This window comes from Plectropomus leopardus, chromosome 1 (assembly GCF_026936395.1).
Source record: "Plectropomus leopardus strain MGB_pleo_1.0 chromosome 1, ASM2693639v1, whole genome shotgun sequence".
In the NCBI taxonomy this organism is placed as follows: domain Eukaryota; kingdom Metazoa; phylum Chordata; class Actinopteri; order Perciformes; family Serranidae; genus Plectropomus; species Plectropomus leopardus.
In genome coordinates this window covers 30,858,568-30,884,439 of record NC_142176.1, presented here as the reverse complement: position 1 = coordinate 30,884,439, position 25,872 = coordinate 30,858,568, and the positions used below count along the sequence as shown (strand labels likewise).

At 39.7% G+C, this 25,872-nt stretch overlaps 1 protein-coding gene across 1 annotated transcript in view; it reads left to right on the top strand.

The window, feature by feature from the left end:
- The first annotated feature begins 936 nt into the window (after positions 1 to 936).
- The window catches only part of igdcc4 (immunoglobulin superfamily, DCC subclass, member 4), a 70,003-nt gene continuing 45,067 nt past the window's right edge, over positions 937 to 25,872 (top strand). The window contains 1 exon segment of the mRNA XM_042514062.2: positions 937 to 1,414. Within this exon segment, the coding sequence (XP_042369996.2) occupies positions 1,348 to 1,414 (67 nt within the window). The 5' untranslated portion in view covers positions 937 to 1,347.

Genomic DNA, 25,872 nt, shown 5'->3' with positions numbered 1-25,872 from the left:
TAAAGCAAACGTCTGGGCCATCAGATTATGTGATAGCATTTTGGAACTTCTAAGGACAATACTTTGCTAATTACAGCGTCATAAGTAGCAGCTTTTATTTACATGTAGATTGCTGTAGCCACATTGGACTGGTTCGAGCTTGTGCTTTCCCCTCTCCTGCTCTATCTTTGTATGCTGGTGAATATGGGGATGCTGCTGGTATCAGTGATGCTGAGAATGCTGCACGAGGCGAGTCTTTGTCTGCTCTGGGAAGGCTGGGCTCCAGCTGGCTCCCGCTATGTGCAAAAGTCAGTGGGTCCCTCAGCACTCAGTGCAGGAGGCAAGCTGGTTGATTGATTGGGATGCACACCACCAATGCCCCCCTCCTCCTCCTCCTCCTGCCTGTTCTTGCTCAGGGAGCACATGTGCCTCTCCTACTCCCTTTTTTTTTTCCCTTTTTACCCAGACCTGCTTTATTACACACACACATTCGTGCAGCCATGCATACATGTCCGTGCATGTGTATAAACACAGGTGCACGCTCACACACATATACAAACACACACACACACACACTGAGGGGAACCAAAAACACACTGATATCTTGATTAAATCATATGAATGAATGAGTGCAGATTTTGCATGAGTAGAAAATGTGGTTTTCAGGAGAACATGTGTATCTGGATGTGTAAGTGCAAATTAAAAATAACCAGTGTCTGCAACATTGGGTTCATTCAGGGCAACACATTTGCAGTCATTACAGATAACTGCTTAGCAGGACCATTCTCCACACTAGCAGAGATCCCTAACGAATTCATCATTCCAGACAGAGAGAGAGGGCGCCTGGGGTAAAATATAGGACTCATTTTGACAGATCCGGTCTTACAAATGTTTTCCACAACGTACGCGCTTTGAATGAATCTCCCATGTGTTAGTGGGAAGCATGGAGTTGAACAAAAAGGAGGAAGAAGGGGTGTGTTAGAATCACCGACAGCTTTTCAGGACTCCAGCGACGACCAGCCAGCCAGTGTCTGGTGAACGTGCGTGTGCGCGTATGTGCGCGCGCATGTGTGCGTCCATGCGTGTGTGTGTGTGTATGTGTGGACCAGCAGCTAACACACACTTAACATTCGTTCGCAACATGGCGTTGAAGCGCCGAGAGACACGACGGCTCTCCCCCGACTAATGAAAGCTTATTGTTTGGAAAGCCAGGGGACTGTTAACCAAAGAGACCTAAACATTCACAGAGAGTCCTTTACGCACCGGCGGAGACAATAGCGGATTCCAACATATGCATGTCGCTATAACGGTATAGCTGCTTGTATAGACGAACGCTGCTACCCCACTGGTGGAAATCAAAGGCTGTACATGGCGGTGGAGAGTACAATTTGGCTGTTCTGTCTTCTTTCGCTGTTTTGTGGTCCATCCAAGCAAGGTAAAACGCTCACTTTAATCATCTGCATGTTTTTTCCAGTGGACTGCATGCGTGAAGCAGTGGGCCACTCACATTACACTGAAGTGCAGTTACTCAGAACATAAGTGGGCTGCGATGAAAGATATGAGAGCTTCTGGGTGATTTTGCACCTTGCACGGTAGACGTGCAATATCCCCTCCATGTTCTGTGTTCACCTCATGTGGCCTCTCCGGTTCGTATGAGGTAGGGTTGTATTGTTACTTCATGGGTGTCTCTGTCAGGACGCGCTGGGAGGATTTGGCGATGCGAAGTTGCAGCGCATTGCCGGAGGAGCAGCCCCTGAGTGGTGCCACAGAGCGGCCGGGGGGGGGCTTTGAACCGACCGTGGAAGTTTCGGATCAAACACGGGATAGGGCTCATTATGAGGACATGTGGGCTTGGTCTTTAATAAGAGTAGAGCGCGCTGGAAGCAGCTCAGTCTCAAATTCGTCCATTGCCAATAAAAAAATGAAGTTTTTTTTTTCTCACGGTTTAATAACATAGAACGACATCTGTGCGCGTGGGACGTCTGGTCTTTTAGCCGCTGGCTCACAAAGTTGAGTGAGAGGATTGTGAGGAAAGCGTTATCATGTCAACTAAATTGTATCTTCATCTGAATAATGCTGATAAAATTGAAGTGGTATGTGTGTGAGCTGGTGAAAGATGCACAGTGGCAGTTTTATCTCCCAGACATTGCGGTGGCTCGTGAGAGTGGAAGCGTGCTAGTTAGAGAGGGAGGTCTGCCTACACAGGCAGCGATGAGTGGGTGAAAGACCGACCACAGGATTTCCATGACAAAGACCTCTGCAGAGTATCAGTGGAGGTTACACAGTTCAGAGCCAAGAGAAAATATATAGGCTAACATTTAGAAAATACAGTGAGCCTGTCACGCATTTTTTTTCTTAGAACTTTTTCTCTTTTTTTCCAACTTTTTTTCCATTTAAGATAGATGTTTTGTCCCATGGAAGCACTTTCATGGCTGCATTGCACAAAGCAAAATTGTCTAATTCCTATCTCACCCACAATATCTTTGTACAATCTTTAGGGGGTAAAATAGCACTGAAATTAAACCACTTGTCATCAAAATGTGTATGTAAAACTGCTACAAACTGTAGCTTTAGTTTTCTGCTTTCAAGTGTTGACCGTGACTGATATTTATCCACATAAAGTTTTAAGGTAGCTATGAAGCATTAACATGTTAACAGGTTGGTAGACCTATTTATTAGGTGTGTAACGATCCATCGATCTGCATATTGATTAAATGAGCAACAATCACATAACATAGATGCAAAGTGTAAACAGAGATCCACATCCTCTTTCAGGAGCGCCCTTATTTTGAAATTCTGTGTCACACGGCCTCCAGCAGATGATGATGTCATGGTGAGCAGCCAAGAGAAAGATGATAAGGATAATGCTGTTTACCGGGGAATAAATCATCAGTGTGGAAATGTTTTGTTTTTGAAGAAACTGCGAGTAAACAGACAGTGCACATCATAGGCTAACAAAAGCTGTACTGAGGAAACACGACATACCTGCCGGGCCACTTCACTGACTTCTTGCTAATGTCACTTTAGCTGCTTTGTTTCAACAATGTTGACTAAAAATGTGCATTTAGATTGAAAATCATCCGTGCCGTTCTGTCGGGAGGTGTAGGGACTTAAACCAGCTGTGAGTGAGAAAAAGCATAAATATTAGTGAATTTCTAAAGTTTTGAGTAGAGTAAAGTCCACTAGCCGCTAAGCTAATTTCTGCATTGTAAAATGCCATAGGCTTATGCTTATGACGTTAGCATGTTAATCTACCTTTCGAGGATGTTGCGGGAAGTTTGTCTTCAAGTCAGACAGACCTGAAGTTTAAACAAGATGATCATGGTTTGAATTAAAATGAAAACATTTTTTCCACAAGCGTTTTAAAACAGAATAAGCCAGTTTTAATTATTTCAGATTAATTATATGTTGTTTTTATTTTTTATTTTGTGGCCAAAAGCAGCTTATCCTGTAACCGACTGTGTAAAATGAGCATATATTTTGGCCCATATGGATCGCAGGCCCCTAAATCGAAACAAAATCGTATTGTAGTAGACTTAATCATATTGGAAAGTATCATGTTGTCCAAAGTATCGATATAATATCGTATCGTGATGAGACCAGTTATTTACACCCCTACTATTTATTTGTCAAGAGCCTGTCATGAGAGGACCAGAGGAGTGGCACTGTGTGTTTGAGAGAGAGAGAGACAGAGAGGGAGAGAGAAGCATCTGTTACACTGCTTGTTCAGGAATATTGCGCTGTTATGCTGCCTTGCCGTTCTGTATATAAGGTACAATTGTTAAATGGGGGAAAGAGTTGTCTCGCCTCAAGGGGCATTTTGAGTTATTTTCAGATTCTGAAAGTGTAGTTTCTAAGCTTTCTAACAGTGTCTAACACATGGAAATATGAAAATATTTGAAGAAGATTTGGCCATTTAAATTCAGGCACTCCTCAAAATAGTTTTGTGAGAAATCCAGTCTCAAAGTTTCTGAAAGATTCTCATCTACGTGGGGAGCCAGGTAACAGTGGCTGCTCATCTGCATCACATTTACATAAATCCAACCCCCTACCAGTCTAGCTATCACTGACATCTGTTAACCCACAGGTGTCAGTGAATACTTTATTCATTCACCCATGGGTGTGTTACTCACACATTATCAGGTTGGTGTGTTTTTCAAATTAATAGCAGATGCTGATGTACAATACTGAGCTAGCTAGCTAAATAACCTGGACATTAATGAAACTCACAGTGGATTATTAAAAGATAGCTTCTGGCTTCTTGAAGAAGTACTGTCAAAGATTTGCGCTGTAACAGCCCCCATTTAGGTCTTCTGCAATGCGTTTTTCCTGCTCCATCTTCATTCAATGATGAAAGCACACACAGCTTCCAGCACTAGCAGTAACAGTTACTAGCCTACTTTAAATGCAGCGGCAGCTGCTCAAGTAGCCATGTGGTTCCTCTTTAATGTGTAGCTGATTGGCTGAAAAGGAACAAAACACATGAATTGCCAAAGAAAGCCAGTATGCTTATTTACTGCAGTATCACCACACCCGCAGGGTGGAAAAGGGTGAAATAGGGTGAAATACTGCCCTTCATTTAGTTGGACTGGGTGGCTGGAACTTACATAATGCAACTTTAAAAATACTTTATGGGTTTTGGACATTCTTTGATTTAAAGACGAAATTAGAAAATAATTTGCAAGTTTGTTCATGGACAAGAGGCTCATGCTTGTGACAGCGCATCAATGGCATCCTCCTTGGCTGGGCTGTAACGTTAGCAAGCTCAATGGTGCGAGGTGAACTCAGTAAATGCACACTCCCTTTTGCACAGTAAAGTGGTCGGTGCGTGTAGCTTGGTAGAGAAAAAACAGTTCCTATATGAAACTAGACTCGATAAAGTCTGTGGATTATGTTGAATATCCGCTGTTGAGTTTTTTGAATGTCTTTTTCTGGCTTTTTGAGCACCACAAGCTGACTACCTCTGACTGGTATCTTAGGTGTATACAATTTCTGATGCATTTTATTACTGATTTGTGTTTGTTGAGAGGTTGCAAATACTGCACAAGCTATTATTTCCCTCCAGATCTCTCGCTGACGCTTTGTCCAATCTCAGTTCCAAAGTACATCTCTTGGCAAAAATATCTGCTTAAAGATTTACATTGCCTTATTGTAATGTTGTTTGTGTGTGATGTCTCTTTTTCTGCAACACACATGTAAGTGGAGATTTAGTAACAAATTGCATCGAGAACTTTGCTTACCGTTGCCTTTTGTCTTACTCACCTGCCAGTGGAGTTGTGTTAAGTATAAAGCTGCATTAATAAAGTTTTTGTTAGAGTATTTTATCCTTCTCTTGTGTCTGGAGATTGCCTGCACGTAGTTTTGCTGCTGCTGCAACTCCAGTATGACGTGCTCCGCTGTAATTGTTACCAACACGATGGCAAGAAATAAAGGGATAATGTTTACAAGGATTGGTGTGGTGGTGAAAAGTCATGCATGGCAGGATGAATATATCAGAAAGTCTAAAGTACTATAGCACATGCAAGTAGACACCACCCCCTCTCAGATATACTGTAATTTTATCACACAAGTTTCATTATTCATTGTTCAATTATGCATATAAAGGCCTTAAAAAGAAGGCAACTAGAGGTATGCCTCCTTGACTTCCATCTGATTAAATGGTAGAAGGTCAGAGGATACAATTTATATAGAGTTAGATTACCATGCCCTGCAGACTCCATCAGAGACAGAGTAAAAAATGACTCCCCTTGAGATCCTCCTGACAGGAGAGTGAGTGCCACACTGAGGGCGATCACATCCAGATGATGAAATCTCTTGCAGGTAAATGGCGATTGTGATAGAGGTTGTCTGTGATAAGGGTGAAGTGGAAATTGATTTATTTGAACTGGGAGATTTATCACTGCAAGTTGGTACCAGTAAGTTTTGACATGTGGTTGATGTTGAAAAATGCTTTGGATTTAAAATATCAAACTTATAAAATGACTGAACGAACGTGAAACAAATAGCAGAATAAAAGCCATTAAAATATTTAAGTATAGTCACTGTCAATGTGTTTTGCCTCAGAGCTGAAGCCACATGCGTATCTCTCTGCAAACACTGACAGCAGCATCATGCATGTATTATCACTAATACATGACTTTGCATTGTTAGTAGTCATCAGGATCAGTAGACAACACAGCCATTAAGACTTAGTGCGTGCATATTTCTCTGTGTGTGCATTTCGTTGTGTTTAAAAAGTGGAGCACGCATGTAGTGGGTGTTGGTCGTTGTGGGAACTGAGGCTGGTGTGTGTGTGTGTGTGTGGGGGGGGGATTCTGGGACAGGGATGAATTAGCGGGTGCTGGTGGGGCGAATTTGAGGGTAAGGGCCATTGCTACAACCACAAACAAAGACCTTATTTTGCCCATTCTAAAGATAAAATGGAAGTATGTCAACTTTGGTTAATAACATATCCCAAGCAAATGAATGAAACAAAAGGGCCGGAGCGTCTGTGTGTTCACAGTCCACACATACAGGTATTAATGAGCATAATGAAATCTGCACTCGTCTAAGACTTTATGAGCAAATAAATGTGATTATTGTAACGCCTTTGGCTATTTTATATGCACATGAAAACTGTAAACACAGCAACAGTTGCATGATCAAGCGTTGGCTCTACACTGATTGAGAATGTCGTGTGAGATCATTTATCTAAATTAGTATATGAAACAGTTTGTATCAACAATGTTATTGTACACCTTTATCCTCAGTGAAACTCACAGTCTTCCTACTCATTTGATTTGTACCACCACGTTTAGATTAGACTCACATGAAGCTTTTCTGCAGTGTTATGCATAGTAGTTACACAGTTGGGAGATGCAGTGCAACAGCAGTCTGCTGTCATTGCAGCCTAGTGTGATTGCAAGTAAATTCTCACTAATATGTGGCATCATAGAGCCTGTTTACATTTGGTATTAGCATGCATTTTGGTGATCCACACAAGTGTACAGCAGAAAAACATTGCTGTTCTCACCCATGTATATCGTGTTCCCAGCTGACCACTTGTGTTCATATTACATTACTCACTTAGGCTCAAAGGTCAAAGGGCCCTGTACACAGTTTTTACGTCTGTACTTAACTTTTTTTCTGTACTTTTTGTAGTGATTGTATCAGTTAAGCGGGAAATATTGCTGCTAGCCATAGGGCAAAACAGTGGACGGTCACGCAACACTTTGTCCAACACTTATAGATCATTAGTGCGTTACCACCAAAACAACCACCATGTTCTGCATTGATAACTTGGAGCTTGTGTGTGACTAATCAAGACGCATAAGCAGTTACAGTAAAAAAGATATGTGGTAAAATTCATCCCAGACCACCCAGATATGTGTTTTGAGTGATTATATCGCAATGCGTCATGGTAGTTGTTTACACTTGCTTTAGCACTGTCCACTTGTAATCGGATTACCCAAGAAGCTGGTGTGAAAAGTGCCATTGATTAAACACCTTTTTAAACCCGAAAGAAGAACTACCAAACATTTATTAAGGGCAGTTTGTCAAAAACAATGTCTTCCAATTGGTAGCAGTCAAAAAAGTTGACTGTGGGTCTAATCTGTTTTAGCTCAGTTTTTGGTCTCTACTGTCTCTTGCAGGAAATATCCAAATGCTTGTATGCTAAATGAAGATAAACACTTCAGTATGTTCACCAGTTATCCGGTAACTGTTTTTGTCTGCCGCATAGTGCTTAGCAGGAAGTGTACAGTGGATTTTTAGAGCTTTTTTTGCTGGAATAAAAGCTGCCTGGTGTGACTGAAAATTGTATTATGAAAGCTTTGAGAGCAGTACGCTCTTTGTTAATTTTTAATTTTTAAAATATTTTATTCTCTGTGCCCTCAGTTCAGTTTTGAGTGGGTATGTCTGCTCAAAAGATGCTCTGTGCTTTGTCTTGTTTTGGCACCTCACATTGCCACTTTCAATAATCACCACAGTCGCTGAACATATGATGAGACATTCTGCTTTCTAACTGCCCGTGGGAAGAATGAACATGCAAGAATTTGTCTGTTCTTGATTGAAAGCACTGTTTTTGCTGTGTACTTTTTTTCTCTTTGGAACACACCATGTTAAATTACTTTTCTCTGAATCACTTCTCTGAATGCTGTCTTCACACTCGTCTCTCTTGTGTGTTTATCTCACTTGGTTCGCATCGCTCATCTGAATGCACAGATTTGATTGGCTGAGCAGCATTACGTAAGATCAAATCTGTATATATACGATGTATTGTATGGAATTGGTCTGTGAGTTTCCTCCTTGCTAAACCAGTCGTACAAATGCTTCAACAGTTAAGATAGAAAGGCTGCGTCAAATAATTCTCAATCATTTAAAAAATATAGGCCTGTGCCTAAATAGTATGGCGTCTTGGTCTGTTACCAGGATGTATGGAGAGGTATGGCAGGTTAACAAGGGGGATGCATTTTGGTCATTTTGCTAACAAGGGGGCTGGTGCCCCTCATGTCCCTCCTCAAATTGCCTGCTGCCCTGAAAGTGAACCAAAGTAAAGAAAAAAAAGTACCACAGTAAAGTTGATATCATTACTGTATAGTAGGGGTGTAAAATGAACAACGATCATGTAATATCAATGCAAAGTATAATCATCGATCCATAACATACTTTTTAGATGCGCCCTTATTTTGAAATACTTTGTCACCATCACACAACGTCAAGGAGATGATGGTGAGCTAATGCTAATGGTGTTAGCATGTTAATCCACCTTTTGAGGATGCTGGGGGAAGTTTGTCTTCAAGTAAGAAAAGTCCGCTAGCTGCTAAGCAATTTTATACAGTGTAAAATGAAAGCATTTTAAAACAGAATGAACCAGTTTTAGTTATTTCCAATTATGTATATGTTGCGTTTATCTTTTCTGGCCAAAAGCAAAGAAAGAGGTGTCAGCTTCTTCTGTAACCGACAATGTTGGGCATATGATATCGGCCCATATTGATCACACGCCCCTAAATCAAATCTAATTTTAATCTTACCGTGGCAGACTTTGTGATACCAGCGAATATCGTATAGTTGTCCAAAGTATGAATGTAATATCTTATCATGATGAAACCAGTGATTTACACCCCTTCTATATAAATAGGTGCTTTAAAAGTAAAGTTTGACAAAACATTGTATTCAGGATTAAAAACAACTTTGATACCTTTTCAGCAGAGAAATCGTTTTAACGCCTTGCTATTAACATAAAAAAAAAAAGAAGTCAAAATAAGCAGCCTGAAGGAGTTTGGTCTAATTGCGGTTACAGCGTCTTTAATGTCATTGTTTTCTAAGCCCCAGTGGTGTTTTCTTTTTGCCATGCATTTTATTTCATTGGGTTTTAAGCCCAAATTACATTTTCTTCAATTTTATTTCCGTGTTGTGAAATTAAATGGGAGAAAATTGAAGACCCTGTGTGGTTAGTGACTTAATGACTGGGGAGAAATGTGGACCCTGAGGCTCGAAAAGTCAAAAACCACCGGTGTAAGGTTTTGTATGAACACCTGCAGAGTCTTATTAATGTGTCTCTGATTATAATGTGTTTTTCACAGCTTCACCCTTTCATTAACTTGTAATGTGACCTTATACCGACAAAGTGATAACAGTGAACAGCTAATGCATACTTTTATTTAATCTAGAAATAAAAGCAAATGAAAGGGAATAACTGGCCATCACAGATTTCTGAATATTAAGCATGCTGTAACCCAGTTTAGTGAAAACTGAAAACTATGATGATCTTCATTCAAAATAAAGGAATCCATATGAATAGCATTTTCTCACATGCTCTTTACAAGCCTATCAGACCGGTGAGCAGACCTGTTATAATCACTACACCATTGATGTCTTATTTTTAATTCGCTTTGAAATCAACTAAGATTAAGTGTGTATTTTTATATTTTTTTTTATTGTGAAACTGATGGATAACTCTTCAACCCAACATTAGTTACTGTTTTAGGCTAGAAAATAAAGTTATTCCTCCAATATTCTCAGGTCAGACATGGTCATCTCAACAGCTCGCTTCATACGAAGTTAATATTTTGAACACCCGAGGAACATTAGCTGTTGGAAAGTTACTGCCGAAGTGACCCTGTGCAATGTTAGGCATAGTGGTGGGAGGGAAATGTGTTTTGAGTCAACCATTTATTCCACACACTGCAGCAGGGTACTGTGGGGCAAAGTCCATTCTCTAGCTTAAATATCATGGAGATGTAAAGTTTCACAAGGGGTTACATTTTTTTGGCTTGGCACAGTGTCAAAGGAAGATATTTTGGATCTAGTGAGATTGGTGTGTTACAAACAGTGTGCCATTAAACAAAAAAGTCTGAACAAGGTTATTTGTTAGGAAATTTAAAGATCGATTTTTACCACAAACTGGACAAACTTTAGTTTGTGGCATAGTTAAGTAATGGGTCTCTCACTCTCACAAAAGTTGCATCACTGACTGCTGAAGCTGAATGGCAATCTGTATGATAGTTGTACCTGTGCTACATTTAATTGCAACAACAGCCATTTCTTCTCAACACACACACACATTCAAAAATTGAGATTTTAAATCAAACTTTTTTTGGTTTTTTAACCAAATATTTTTCTGCTTCTGTGGTAACTTCCATTTAGTTGCCCTCAAGCTAGGAGTGTCAAAACACCAGAGAAATGTAAAGCAAAGATACAAACACAAACCTGTGATATAACAAACTATATTTGTTTTGTCAGAGCATCTGGACATTTTTAATAGAAAGTGCATCAAGAACACTCACAGCACAAACAAAGCAGCATGGACATCCCACTGGAATTTTTTTTCTCTCCACCGCAGTTTGAATTTAAGTCCAGTACTCTTGTCTTTTGGCCTTTACTGGTCTTCCAAATTTTGAGAAAAATTTCTGGCTCAGAAATTAAAGTTTTCTTTAAAGCTTGGTTTTGGTTTCTGGCACTGGTTGTCTCCCTGCTGACTGTTTTTGTCTAATGATCTGATTCTGTTGCGCTGGTCCACGAGGCATCAGTATGCCAGTGATCTAGTAGTGTTTTTGAGGTCATCCATCATTCTTCAGTTTTACATACTTGGTATCAAAGTGGTTTCAGAACTTGAAGTAGAGTCAAGCTTTCAGCCACGTTTGTATGCATACAGATGGAGTTGTCAGTGGCAATGTAAAGACTAACGAACAAACATAATAGGTAAAGACATTAGGGATGTCAGTTTTGGACAACTTTAGATAGCCTCACATCCATTAATTATGAAACTTGAAATCTAAGTGGCCTTTCCTTCAAGTCTGGCACTGTGCAGACTCTGAACTTTAGAGCAGCATTTCAAAGTGATATGCATTCAGGGCTGTTGAAATTTCAGTGATCTGTGATTTAAATGTCTTGCCTTTATTATGTTTTCTGTTTTCGGTCACCAGAAACATAGTAGCCACCATCTGGTCTCCCCACAGGTTACCTCTTTAGCATTGTTAACTATGTTAGCACCGTTGAGTGCTGACACTGCTAACCATGTTAACAGAGCTAACAGTGATAACATAGATGCTTAAGGGGGCTTTGGGCATAAAATTGAGCCAGTTACCAGTGTGAGCTGTGGGAAGACCAGAGGGTGGGCATAATGTTATTACAGCAGCAACGTTAGTGGTAATCGCTGAATGAGTGGCACCGCTAGCTAACTCCCTCCTGACCCGGTTGGATGTTCAGAGCAGTAAACTGAAGAGAAGCAAAATGAATCTGTTGCCCAACATGTTTAACCTGGTATTGACATCCGTAGTAGAAAGAGCCACAGAAACAAATTGGTCATAATAGAAGTGAATGCAGACCCGGTGGCAAGCAGAGCTTTCTTAACCACTGCTGGAAGATGGAGTCAGTGTTGGTCTCCACCTTTAGTCAGCGTCCAGGTCTCCTCCTGAGTTCTTCTGTCATCTGTAATGTTTAGAGTGTGTTCAGCTCTAGTTTGTTGTGCCTACTCCAGAGGGCCAGCTGTTCAGCCTCCTGTATAGTGGCAGCTACAGAATATTAAACACTGAATTTGTAGAGGGAGGTATTCTTTCTGTAGAACTTGCTCTGGCCTTTACTGCCTTTACTGATGCTGCTCATGTGCCTAATATTGGTGTGAAATGGCTCTGAGGTCACAAAAAAATATTTATGAAGGTTGTATTTGTGGTTCTTATTCTGACAAGTCAATCCAGTCTCACTCCCAAATTCGTAAACATAGAGCCTCTGGATTTTCTGACGCTCGAATCAACCGTCGTAATGAGAGAGAAAGTATGCAATAGGTTGGGTGGGAGTTGAGGTGGATGGGTCAAACAAATTCTGTACTTAATCTGGGAGCCTGCTGTTCATTTCTTGTGTAAAACTAAAAGTCAGTAAAGTTATTTAAATAACAACATAGTTTGTTAGTAAGTGTAACATATTACGCCACTGACTTATGTGATGTATGTGCATGGTATATTACATTAGGTTTGTGAGAAACATACTTATTTCAAGCCAAACCATGATGTTTTGTTTTTTTTTTAAACCTAACCACATGCTTTTATTGCCTAAACCTATGGAACTAAAGCTAAAAACAAAGTTTCTTTCCCTACGTTTGAAGTTTATTTTGAAAACAGACTGCACGCATTTAAGGAACAGAAATAGTGCATTTCCTGTGAAAATTGAAATGTATTATAAAAAAGAGACTTTTCATGTAACGAGTGTAAATTGATAAGCTGTCTCTGGTCGTCAAAAGCTGACACAGAAGGGCTCCCTGGCACGTCATATTTTGACATATAAGGCCACTGACCAGAGTTTGGAGTAACAATGTGTTGCACAAGTTGGCAAATACGAAGAAAAATACATTATACCCAATTATTAACGTTCCGTTCTTCCATGTCCTGTAGCAGATTAAGAGATCCCCTCCTTAATGACTTCATGCAATTACATTTCTAATTTAACTGATGTATAAATGATGTACTTATGTAAATTGTACTTTTAATGACTGTGTTCTAATTTGTTAGCCTTGTTTAAACTTTGTGCCCAAACTTATTACAATCTTTCTGTGAACATACATGCACAGCTCTCTTGAGAATCAGAGCTTGTTTGACAGCAGTGCATGTGGAAAATAGCCCGTTACACATTAGCAGTAAATTAAGTATCTGTGTGTTTACTGAGGTACATTCACCCCCAGTGTGCCTGCCTGCTTGCTTGTGTGTAAGCGTGGGTGTGTCAGCTGCGATTTGTGAGTGCATCTTGATCCCCTCCCCAGAGAGTCCATGCTAAATTAGGATGCATATTATTTAAAGATGCCCTGGGCTGAGTTTCAGCGGGGTATATTTGTGCAGTGAATATGTTGATTTTTATGGTGCCCTGTGCGCGCCTATTCATGCTGCCAGGGAGGCAATCATAAGCGCAGAAGTGTTTGTGTGAAAGGAAAGGAAGTCTTGAGCTCGATTTTGTCTGCAATGAATTCAAATGATTTGCTCTCTTGGGATGTTCAAAGCACTGTGTTGAATTTATTTTGCTAGTTCTTTTTTTCCAATGATGAATAGCACAGCCTCTTAGAACTATCTGAAAATAGAACCTTGTGAACTAATGAGTGTTTAATTTCGCATAAGCATACATGTATGCATTTATGTGAAGCGTGGGTTATATCTTTGATAAAATATCTCTAAAACCTTTGACAGGGGTTATAATTGTATAATTTGCCGAACAAATATATTTAGAGACCACGACCCTTCAATTCCCATAAGTTCGTCATTCATTTTTTTTTATTTTATTGCATTCCAGTATGCTGTAATTAGATGTATAGACCATTTTCAGATATAGAACATTTTTAACCATCTGCTAAAGTAATGGCTTTTTGGCATTCACTCGTTGGTCTCAGTAATGGAAAAGATCAATTTGACTCTTTTCAATCATGACAGGAGGGTTATATAGAGCTGTTTGGAATTTGGCCCATGAGACATGCCAGGTGCCAAAGTGAGAGATTGTTTATTGCAGTGTATCACTAAGATATCTTGTTATCTTGCCATCTGAAGGAGAGCCATTCTCTAATTTGGCCATCACACCAATTCTCAGTCATTTTCTTTTTTAAAAAAAGAATGTTTCTTGCACAGCTCATATTAGTCACATTTCAGAGTCATAGCTTCACCTAAAAGTCTTTTGTGAGTGGTTTGCACTCAGTACACCAAAAATGTCATATGTAACAGCTATGTAATCTTGAATGTGTTGGTACCAGCAATGATACTACTTTTGTTCACACTTGCTCTGTGTAGAAAAAAATTACAAGGTAGTACTTTCAGATGACGCCAACACATAAAATAGGCAGAGCATTTACATCACAGAGAACCTCACAGGACCTATAACAATATTCTCTCTTAGCAGCTTTTGCATGGAGTTGCACCTCAATTGCATACAGAAATCAAATATTTTCAGGTCTCTGTGAAGCTGCTATCTGTTAATTCTTTGATGCCAGGAACACAAATAGATATCACTGCTGCAGTGATGCAACTCAGATGGATTGTGCTATTTTATCCTATTGGCTTACCTGGTCAGTGAGGTTTGCCACATAGTGCAATTGATAACATGATGTTACATGATGTGTTTTGAGCTGAGGTTGGTGTACAGCATTGGAGAATTTTGCCTCTCCGGCAGAAATCCGTTCACTTTACCCCAAACCAGAAATCTTTTCCTTGAGCTAACCAACAAACTGAAGGTGAAATTTGCCCAACAACTCATAGGCAGGTCACAGCTGCACTGAAGGGAGTATCCTGTATTTTATCTGATCAAGCCAACGCTAACCTTAGTCCAAGGTCTAATCATAACCTCATTTGAATCCCAGCACTTGTTCTAACTATAGCCACAACTCCGCTGACAGCGGTTGCAGTATTGAACATCAACTTCAACCAGCCCTTTATAGTAGTGGATATTTTGTTACTCCACAAATTCCTCTAGGGATCCTTTGTTATTTACAGTTATTTACAAAAAAAATAACCTAGTTTAGAGTTATCTGGATCTGGAAAACCCATGTTTTGGGAACCACGATGAACTAATCTTTTTTACTTTCTTTTTTTTCAAGGCAACATTGGATTGGATCAACCTGATCCAGATACAAACTTTTTAAGATTGCCAAATAACTAGATAACCAGTCTGCTAAATTGGACTACATATCCCTATGTAGGCTATGTAGCTATGTAACAAACAACAGGCAGAATAGCCAGTGTGCAGTCACAGTGTTTTTATTTGAAGAGACAGAAAACAGCACAGGGAAAGCAATTGTTAGAAACTTTTGACTGTATCATTGCAATTAATGTAAAGCACAAAATGAAAGTTAATATAATGTAAATTTAAGTTTATATTATTACTATATGTGAGGTTATTTTATGTGGATTTTTTTTTTCATTTACTGTACTGAGAGGCCTGTATTATATGTCTATTTTATCTGCTTTATCACTGTAGTGGTTAAAAAGTGTAACATATAAATAAATGTATATATATTTGACAACTTTAAAACTGGTATTGCATTTTGTGCCTGAAATCTACCTTTCCTGTGAGATGAGGATAATGGCTTTTTTTATTGTATCCCAATCAAAAGTTTTGTACAGCACATACTGAAGGTTTGATCCAAATCAAAACCAAAACTGGATTACGTGATCTACAGCAATCTGATTTCAAAACTTTTGAATAACCTGTTTCCAAGATTTGATCTAATCAGATCAGATTACTTCTGATCAACTCACCCAGGATCTTGTATTCTGGTCACTAAAAGGTCTACCTATCATACTTCTGGTTTTATTTACCTTTTACAACTCGTCAGTGATTTGTCACTGCCTTTTTTTCTTCTTTTTTTTTTACTTTGGCTTTTATTCTACCAGTGTAGCTTTATCTTTGTGTGTGTGTGTGTGTGTGGTTGTGCACTTTTATGAGAGAAGCAGCAGTCTGGGGGTGCTTGCTTGGTCAACTAACCTGCATTCGCATTCCTTCCATTCCTCCCCGCTGTCTGCTTGGTCACATGACAGCAGAGGAGTTAAACTGAAGGTGGCCATGCAGGTGGGAAGATTTGGGTAAAAAAATGCTGTGTCACTCCCGAGTTGTGGTTCAGCTTCAGAGGAATGGTACATTGATGAGTATGTGCTGCAGTGGGGATAGGCAGTTCAGGAAATTCACATGCATAGAAACCACAGGAGGATTGTCACATTAGATTGTACTTTAAATCCTGGATAACTCATATTGCATTTGGAATCTCTGCATTCTAGGTTACACCCGCCCTTTAGTTCTCATTCAGATGCAGTATATTACTCAAAGATCGCAGCACATCTCTCTCACATCAGTGCTGGGAAATGTCATTAATGAGAACCCCAATGTGTGAGCATAATAATGTGAAGTTTGCTCAGTGCAGTATGCCCTTCCCTGCATGTGCCAGGTAGTGTCACATAGCAGTCTCATTCATCATCCTGACCTTGTGTGAGATGCTCAACCCTGATCCTTGCACACGAGCATTAAAATGTACATGTGCCTCACTTCAAAGAGTTGAGTAGGAGGAGGGTGTTTTTCCATATAAGACCTTCCAGTACGTGCCATTTTGCTGCGCTTCTCTCCACATACCATGAACCTTTACGCTACCAGTATAGCGTCTCATACACCAATGTTGCCGGCACAAATTCCTGGACATTCATTGCGCTGCTGCATGAACAAACAGATTCTGATTTGGATCTCCCGTGTTACTCCCATGTTAGTTTTATTGTCTCGCTTTGTTGACTCATGCAAGTGGGCCTGGCACTTGACATGGCCATGTGGAGGCCCCATGCTGCTGGGAGGCCCTGCATACAGGAATGCTGCTCTGTGATTGGAGGAAGCCAGACTGGGATGAATGAGCACTGTACATAGAACAGGAGGCATGAGGGACTGTACTGGTGCGCCCCCCCTCTCTCATTCTCTATCCCTCTTTCTCTGCTCTGCTCCCTTTTTTCCCTCTTGTGCACACACTTTCAGCGGGACACAGGAGCCATGTTTGTCTCACCACAGCCCCTCTTTCTTTCATTCCACACTTTCATGCCATTTGCTGTTATGCTGGCTTTGAGAAAAGTCACTTCATGATCATAAATATAAATGTCAACTTTGTGGTTCATTACTGTATGCAAAACATGAAAACTTTTCATGTAAAATGTTTGGACAGTAGTAGTGTTTTACAGTGTGACAGGTGCAAAGGCAGGTTGACAAATTGTCAGTGAAGTTTTGTTAACATGTAGAGCTGAAACAATGTGGAACCAATTTTATTCAAAAATGCCCAAAATCTACTGGTTCCAACATTTTAAATGTAGTTATTCATCTATTTGCTAGATTTCTTTTTCTTTAGCAATATTTAACTAAAAATGTTAGGGACAAATCATGCAATTTAAGTATGTCAACTTAAGCAATAGGAATGGGGATGACCCTTTATATGACCATTTATTTGATATTTTAAAGCCAGACAGCCGCTGAACTATTTGATTAATCACACAACATAATCATTAGATTCACTAATAATGAAGATAAACATTTCTTCTTCATCTTAACATGTCAGTAATGTGCTTTTTGGAGGTAATTAGATTGTGATAATTCAAATGTGTAGTTTTTTTTAATTTACAGTGAAGATTTTCAATATGCCATTTGATCTTGACACCAGTGGTCCAGAGCAGAAACTGAATACTTAAAGAGAAACGTTGGAATTTTTCAACCTGGATCCTATTTCCCATGTTTTTGTGTCTCAGTGACTAATGAGAACAACTTTTTTTTCATGTAACAGCTCAAGTCCCGCAAGACTTCAGAGTGAGACTCCTTAAGCAAGACTCAGACACAATAACAAACAGACTTGATCGAGTGAAAGACAAAGAAAAACGCTGGATCCTTTCCGTACTTTTGCCGGACACTTACAATAACAATCTATGCCTGTCAGTGGCAAAAGAAAGAAAGAAACAAACAAGCAAGCAATTTTAATGGTTTCACATTGACAGTGCATTTAAAGTTTCTACATGAGATTTTGAAAATTAATATAGCAAAAAACAACTCTTTGCTATGTAAAAATATAAAGGAATAATGGCATCCTGAGCAGAGAATGAATTCATGGACCTTCAGTGTGTTGTCATCCGAGCTTATCTGTTTTTTGTTTTGGTAGACAGGCTGGCTGCATGTACATGCTTGTACATGCTTGTACACGTGAGCCCCTCCCTTCGTGTCCGACTGGATTGCTAACCGCTGCCGCTCTGCACTGCGCTTATATGATGGTTACAGCTAATGGTTGGGAAGATTGCTGCTGCAATTTTGGCTCATCCGTCCCCATGTTTTTGACGTCAGAGGTGAGAGCTACGTGCTCGCAATCTCGGCACAGACTTTGAACGTCATAAATAGGCCTAGCACCTTTTATTTAGAAACATGCTTTAGACTGTTTTTTGTCAGAAAAAAGAAGTGCATAAAGCAAGTTCTATTAATACTGCATCCCTGTCGGTATCTGTAAACTCAGTCAACTCTCCAGTGCGCTGAGTGAAATCTTTGTTTCATTCTATCAGCTTTCTGTCGGTGAGAGTGAGTGTGTGTGTTTGTGGTTAAGATGACGGGGTGTGAGAAGAACCCTGCTGTATCGTCATGGGAGGAAACACAGCTTGAACGGTTAACACCTGACACGGCAGCTGTTTAGATTGTTGAGTGACTCACAGCCTCACTGTGGATTCAGTGAAATGTTGAGCTCTCTGTATTCAGCATTGCTTAACTAGTAAATAGAGACTTTTATTTGCCATCAGAGGAATTTAAGACTCATAAAGAGGTTTGAGTGTGTAGCATGCTTCAGACACATGATGACACTTTTTTTTTTTTTTTTTTACATTTTTCTGGAAAGATCCCAATTCCCAAGGCAACATTTTTAGCATGAAAGACAGAGATAAAACCTACTTACTTGATAAAAGCGTTACTACTTCGACAGTGGTTAGGCACATCTGTCAGTGAAGCTTTCTGTTTCTTTGCTATTACACAGGCATTTCCACCTGCATACTGAAACCTGAGAGTCTCCGTATCCCTGCAGGGTATATAGCTATCTGCCTCTCTGCTCAGATTATCACAACTGTGGCTTCAAAATATCGATTCATTCACACGCAGGTTAGTTTTTGGCCACAAGCACGTGTAAGTGCCGGGGCTATTTTTTTACCTTGTTGTTATCGATGTACGGGGATTGAATTTGCAAACAAGGGCTGCGCTAGAACAACAGGCGAGCACTAGTTGAGCTTGAATTGAGGTTTGGTTTGTGGCATCCAGACCTACCACACACATGCACACACACACACAGGAGTTATCCTGCTGTAAATGGCCCAGTGCTATCAATCAGACCATCTGTCCCTGTCCACTCAGCATGTATTTAGGTTTCAGTGAATGGTGGTGGCCTCCAGTGCTGTTTTTCCAAGTACTTCCTCAGTGTATGGTACAATACATTGCCAACATAATTCAGGAACAACTCATAGCAATTATCTGCTGCTTCTGTGTCAATTTAACAGGGGATACAAGGCAATCTGGTTATCCGTACTTCTGAGTGCTTTTGTGGTCCCTCTTCACAAAAGTGTCTGTAATCACATTTCGCTGCTCTCTTTCAATTGAGTCTCAAGGCTGCCCTAATCTTATCTGCACTGTTCAGTCCTGTATTTCATTCTGTAATTCTGGGTTTTATCTCTTGGTCTTGTATCCTCTCTCTCAATATCTTTTTTGTGACCTTGGTCAGTCTACTACTTGGCACTTGTTATTCAGCACCACTTGTGGCACTTTTAAACCATGCTTGCAGTGTTCTGTGGATGGCAGTGCCGGTCTGTTGGTCCTGAATTAAATAAATGAATTAAATGCCGTGAAATTTGGTACTCATACATGTTTCCCAGTGGATAAATGATTATAACTTACTTAATTTTTAATTCATCCATTAATTGGATTTATCACCAAATACTTTCAAACTAATGACATTCCCATCTGCCTCAGCTAGTGTTGTCATGATGCTGGCATTTCTAACTTTGATACAACACCTTAAAGGAGATATAGATGTTCATTCTTGATACCAGAGGAAATTGAAAATGACAGCGTACAATTTATTTTTATGTTTTTTTATTAAAAGATAAATATAACAAGGCTATAACGTGACAATGGTGTATATTCTTGGTTTGTAGCAGAGAATTAGCCTGCTGTAGTAAACATTAGTGATGATAGAGGACCAAAAAAAGAGCAGTTAGTACTAGTGGTGGGGCACATGAAGCAGTGGCTATAGTGGGTTTCTGCGCAAAATGATGTGCATCAAACACTTAATTTCCTATATTGTGGTGAATTTTTATGCTGCAGTTTTTTGCATTAATTTACGGTGTAGAACTAGGGTGTAGAAATATGGTGTAGAAAATTTCTACCTCAATGTTTTTATGGATGGGGACAAATGCACATTTCAAATGTACACCTATGTCAAACACTTTAGCTTCCATTAAAAAAAAAGTGATTGTACTGTTTTGATCTCCTGGTTTTAACTCAAGTGTTGTCTTATGAGAGGCAGTCTTATTATTATATGATTAAGTACAGTATGTTTTTATCATTTCTTAAATTAAATTAAATTTAAAGAACAATTACTGTATTGGTGTATATATATATATATATATATATACACACACCATACACTGATTTTGTAATTATACTGTGATAGAAGATTTTAGCCATATATTTCACCTCTACTTGGGTATCACTTGGGTACATCGCATCGGGGTTAAAACAATATTCGATGCATCACGTAAAGCACCCGTTTTTGGAGCCTTTTTGGCGAGCCTCTTTATCTGTTGTTCCTGAAAGGCCTGAGGTATTGGATACCTTCACTTCAGAGACTGTGGAAACCTGAGTTGTGGCCCCCGGGTCATGTGGTGTTCAGTCTCTGTTGACAGTGAGCTGTGCTGGGTCACTCTCCTCCTCCTGCTCCTCCTCTTTCTCCTTCTGTTTTCCCAAACATTTTGTGAATAGGTGATCCATTAACAGAAATGGACCAGCCAAATAGTGTTGATGGTATCAAGAGCGCTGCCCTCCTAACTTCTCCATTTCCCTTTCCTTTTCTCTGTCTTTTTCTCCGTCAGTATGACAGACAGAGACTGTCTGTTTCTTTGTCTAAGTGTGTTTTGTTTCTCCTCTTTGTGTGTGTGTTTAATAACTAATAGGGCTACAAATCAGTCTTTAACCATTTAACCGCCTGATATATGGCAGTCATGTGAAGGTGCACCAAACAGGAACTCACAAAATCTTTGGAACCATTATAACCTCCCACCCAAAATACTGTTATTGGCACAATTAAAAGGATATTATAATTCCAGATAAGGTGTCAATTTTTTTTCAGATCTGCTAAGGGGTACTTTATTGTCTGTGTGTGGTTTGCCTGCGTCTTTGTTTCTCCCTTTTTGTATTTCTCCTGCTGTCCATCAGGCTGTCATGGTCCTCGGGTTTGTTTGTAGTAACCGCGACAGAGGCTGTATTTCATCCTCTCTCCCTTTTGTAAACCACTGTCCTCTCTCTACTTAGAGTAAGCTATGAACCTCTTGGCGCAGGGCCATCACAATCCATTCACTACAGGTCAGTGAGACCGCACAGCCGCTACTATATCCCAGAGTGCACCCCGTCCTTTCCAGCAGCTCCCATTCGTACAGTAAAATGGCAAAATGGCCACTTCACAGTTCCCCCCACCCCTTTTTACCACAATGTGTCCGCATGAGACACTGATAGTTACTCTGTGGGCGTGCATGTGTCTGTGTATGTGTTGTAAATGGGCATGTGGGTACATGTCAGTGTGTGAACATGTGTGTGTGCTGCACATGGCCACAAATCAAGGACACTTCGAGGTTTCCGGTGGGAACGTGTCTCAATATCAAGTGTTTTATTCCCAAATGAAATAGCCACTACGTGAAACATGTGTTATGCTTACTATGCCTATTATTTTAAAGGACAGCAGGTCATACTGTAAAAGGACCTTACTGTAGCAGTAACTTTTTTAACACCCATGTTTTATTTCATCTTAGTACATAATTTGTAGTGCACAGGTTAATTAGGAAAATTTGTGTTTTCCTGCTTTTTTCTGTTTTGCATGTTCCTCATCACACTTCTACTTCACTTTTATGAGACGTAATGGCTTCCATATCCAACGCAGAATGATCCCCACCTCTCGCCAACTGAAACCATTGGCAGTGAGCTGGGAAATGGCTGCTAACGTTTTAATGACTTAATGAGACCTAATTAGTCGAAATGGGAGTGAGTAAGAGAGGAGCCGTGGAGGTGATCTGTGTCAGTGTGTGTGTTGGCGCGCTCCAACGCCAGTGAGAGCGTGTTTTAGTTTTCTTTACATGTGTGTCTGTTTGGGTGCATGTGTGTGCATGCATGTTTATGTTGTCTCCATGGCAGATGTGTATGTGTGTGTTTGTGTGTGCAGCCTCTCTCAGCATTACCCAGCCTCTTCATCAGGAAGCGATGGTGGGGGGTCAGGCCTCATTTAATCAAGGAAAAAATTCCATCTCCCATTAACTTAATTAATCCAATGCTGGAGAAAGAGAAGCTGAAAGAAACCTGCCTATGTGTGTATGTGTGTGTGTGTGTTAATGTAAGTATGAGAAAATAGTGTTTCTAAGCTGGATTCATGAAGTGGTTTGTTAAATGAACTGTAGAAGGGGAGTTTAAATGATATTACTTGCACAGATGCAGTAATGACTTCATGAAAAAGACATTTTAAGTAACATGTCCTTAATTTTAATTTTTTTGTCAGTTGTAGGTGTACCCTGGCGGTAACACAATCTACCATTGCTGTGATGGCAGTGGTCCTTTCAGAAATTCGGCATAGGGGTGACCAGCTGGGGCTTCTTGGGATGGCACCAAAACCAAAAGCCATAACAGACTTTAAGGAATTCAATTATGGTGTTGAAGTACATAGGCTAGTAGGAAACTATGTCAATATGGAGAGAATCCTGATGTAATTTGGGTTCTTATTTTGCAGTTAATAATACAAATATCTGGTGTTTACTGACTAATACTAGTACAGTCAACATTTTGACTACCACAACAAGCCTGTTTAAATGTGTAATTTATCTAGGTGGTTCATTTTTTCTTCAAATAGGCTGGTAGTCCTTTTCCTTAAAAAGACAAATATGCAGCTTTAATTTGGAAGAGCACATTGGCTGTAAGGAACAAAACATTTACAGGGAACAAGCCTTAAGTTATGGGGAGACTAAGAATCCATATTCATTCAAGGAACCCCCTTGAAAATGGACATGCTAGTTGTTCTTTCGTCAAAATTTAGCCAGATTTTGGAGTATTATTTAGGTCCCTTCTCTCTAAGCTATGTTGGTAAAGTTGGTACCAATTGATTCCTTAAGTTGTCTACTGAGAGGCAGTAATGGAAGCTTTCAACTCTTTTTACATGAGGGGGGCAGTAATTGTATTAGGGTGGCCATCGCCCTGCTTGACTTTCCCTTGGGGGCGCCCCTGTGTGGTGGAAACTCACTTGTACATCCCTGTGTATAGTACTGTAATAAATGACACTTTGCCCAAAAAGCTGTCCAAGTGTTCAGTAAAGCAGTTTATTTTCATTAAATGAAAAGAAAGGATGTTGTTGTTTTTTTTTAAAGCAAAATTTCAGGGGACTTTGGTCCAGTTTTGACAGATGGCTGGATGTATTTTTTAGGCTGCTGTTATTCGCTGCTCTGCCAACAAGCTTTCACTTTTGAAAAGAGTGAAATATATATTTTTTATTAAGAGATGATTTTCTTCTGATTACATTGCAATGAATTGTAGGGTGATGATTTAAATCATAAGCCAGCAAGTAATTCCAGGTGGGTTTAATTGCTGCACTGCACTTTCACATCCAGACTGTGGAGGTCGAACTAAAGCGATAGGTTAATGTTGTTTTATTTCCCAAAGGCTGTCAAAGCTAATTTGAAACTAGTGACTTTTATGACTGAAAAACCTCCACATTCACGCAGACTACTTTCATCTGACGACTGGCTACAACCCAAACATCTCTGCTTTCAGTGTTAATGTGTTCAGTTGGATTCTGATGCCGCAGTAATTGCGACTGCACTTAAGAGCAAAACAGAAAAGTCAGACACCAGGTTTGTGTACAGAGGAGGTCAGACAATAGGAATACAGAGGTTTTATAAGCAAGATGAGAGAACTCACTCAGAAGATGTTAAATTGGTCACGGCACTTCAGTTACAAGAGGGAAAGCTAAATGATATATAATTCTAATGGAAAGCAAGTTTGAAAATCCTGACTACAAACAGCATGTCAAATACAGTTACCTAACAGCATGAATTTCTGAACTGACCTACCAGACACATGACCAGGGGTCTAAAGTGTTAGGGCCCCCTGGACTTTACCTGCAAAATGTAATACAAGTTAAAACGTACTCACTCCACATGCCGATGAGACCACATGCAAAGCAACTGCAAAGAGACACAATTGTCTTATTATTATATTTTGCCTTTTTCTGCTTACTTATAATATTGTTCTGTTTTTTACGGTAGACTTATTACACTGATCTGTGTTTTTTAAACCAATACATAATTATTATGTTGCTTCATGTTTTTGGTTTTTTGTTTTTGTTTTGTTTTTTTCAGGATGCCTGCTGTTTGCGCTGTCTCTTATATGATCTTAAATTAAGTAAAAAAGGGGCAAAACAATGACAAGGAGACACAAAACCACAAGATGATGTATTATGTAATGGTAACAAACAGATGCAAAACAAATAAAGAGACAAAATTACCACAAAGTCTATGTTTCTAGTTCTTGTATAGGAGGGGTGGTGCATACCTGTGCCCAGAGGCCCACTCTCTCATGATCTGCCCATGTCCAACAGAGATATGATTAATGCTTTATCCTAATTGCTATTTAATGTCTCTAAATGTCTTTTTAAAAGTTTGATTCTCCCTTCTTCTGTTATAAAATACAAGCATAAAAAAATGTAGTTAAACATCACCTGAGCACTAAATGCGGCAGATTCACTCTCCTTCAACTTGTCTTGTACTTCTTGTCTGGCCTCCCCTGGATAACAGAATATATGTTAATGCATGCATTAAAAGCACCAACACTACTCTCAATAAGATAATATGGGTTGTCCATCAAAGTAGTGCAAAGTAGAGCTACTGTGGCCCTTACTTTTTATGTTCTTTCCTTATTTCTGTAATGCTATTCAGCCTGTTTGTCGTGTCAGTCGAGGTTTGAAGTCTGTAGTTCTTTTTTTATCTCATATCACTAGTTCTCTCTTGATCTTTCCCCTCTACTTTTTTCATGAAATCCCTTTTTCATTAGATTTGTCACTATTTTTTCTTACCCTTTTCTATCTCGTTCTTTAAAGAACAGAATTAAAACTGTTAAGCAGCACTTAACAGTGCTGATGACTTGGCTACAACCCAAACATCTCTAACAAAAATAAAGTGCAACAACACAGAGATAATATCAACTATGTAGGTGAGATATACGTAATGATATAAAGATAGGATAAAGGTTCAAAAAGTGTGTTAAAACATTTACAATGTGGCCATGAATGCATTCATTTTTTGAACAATTTGCAACTTTCTGTCAAAATCATGTTTTATATTGAGAATTTAAGCATGGTAGAATGGCTGTGGTCAGACAACTACATCACCTTTCACTGCAGTTTATGTAGCACTCTGTAGCTCATCTCACACAGACTCATCAACCTCTCACTCCAGGACTTCTCCTCTCTCCCACTGACATTTAAGTCCTGCTGCTAAAATACAAATCCCTCCATGCCTCTGCACCCAGTTAATTTTCAGAACTCCTCCTACTCTTCCTCTGACTCTGGCCTCTTGTCTGTCCCCAAAACACCCAGTGTCTGGAATCCACTACCCTTACTCATCTGTCTTGCCAACACTATTGATTTCATTGAAGTTATGA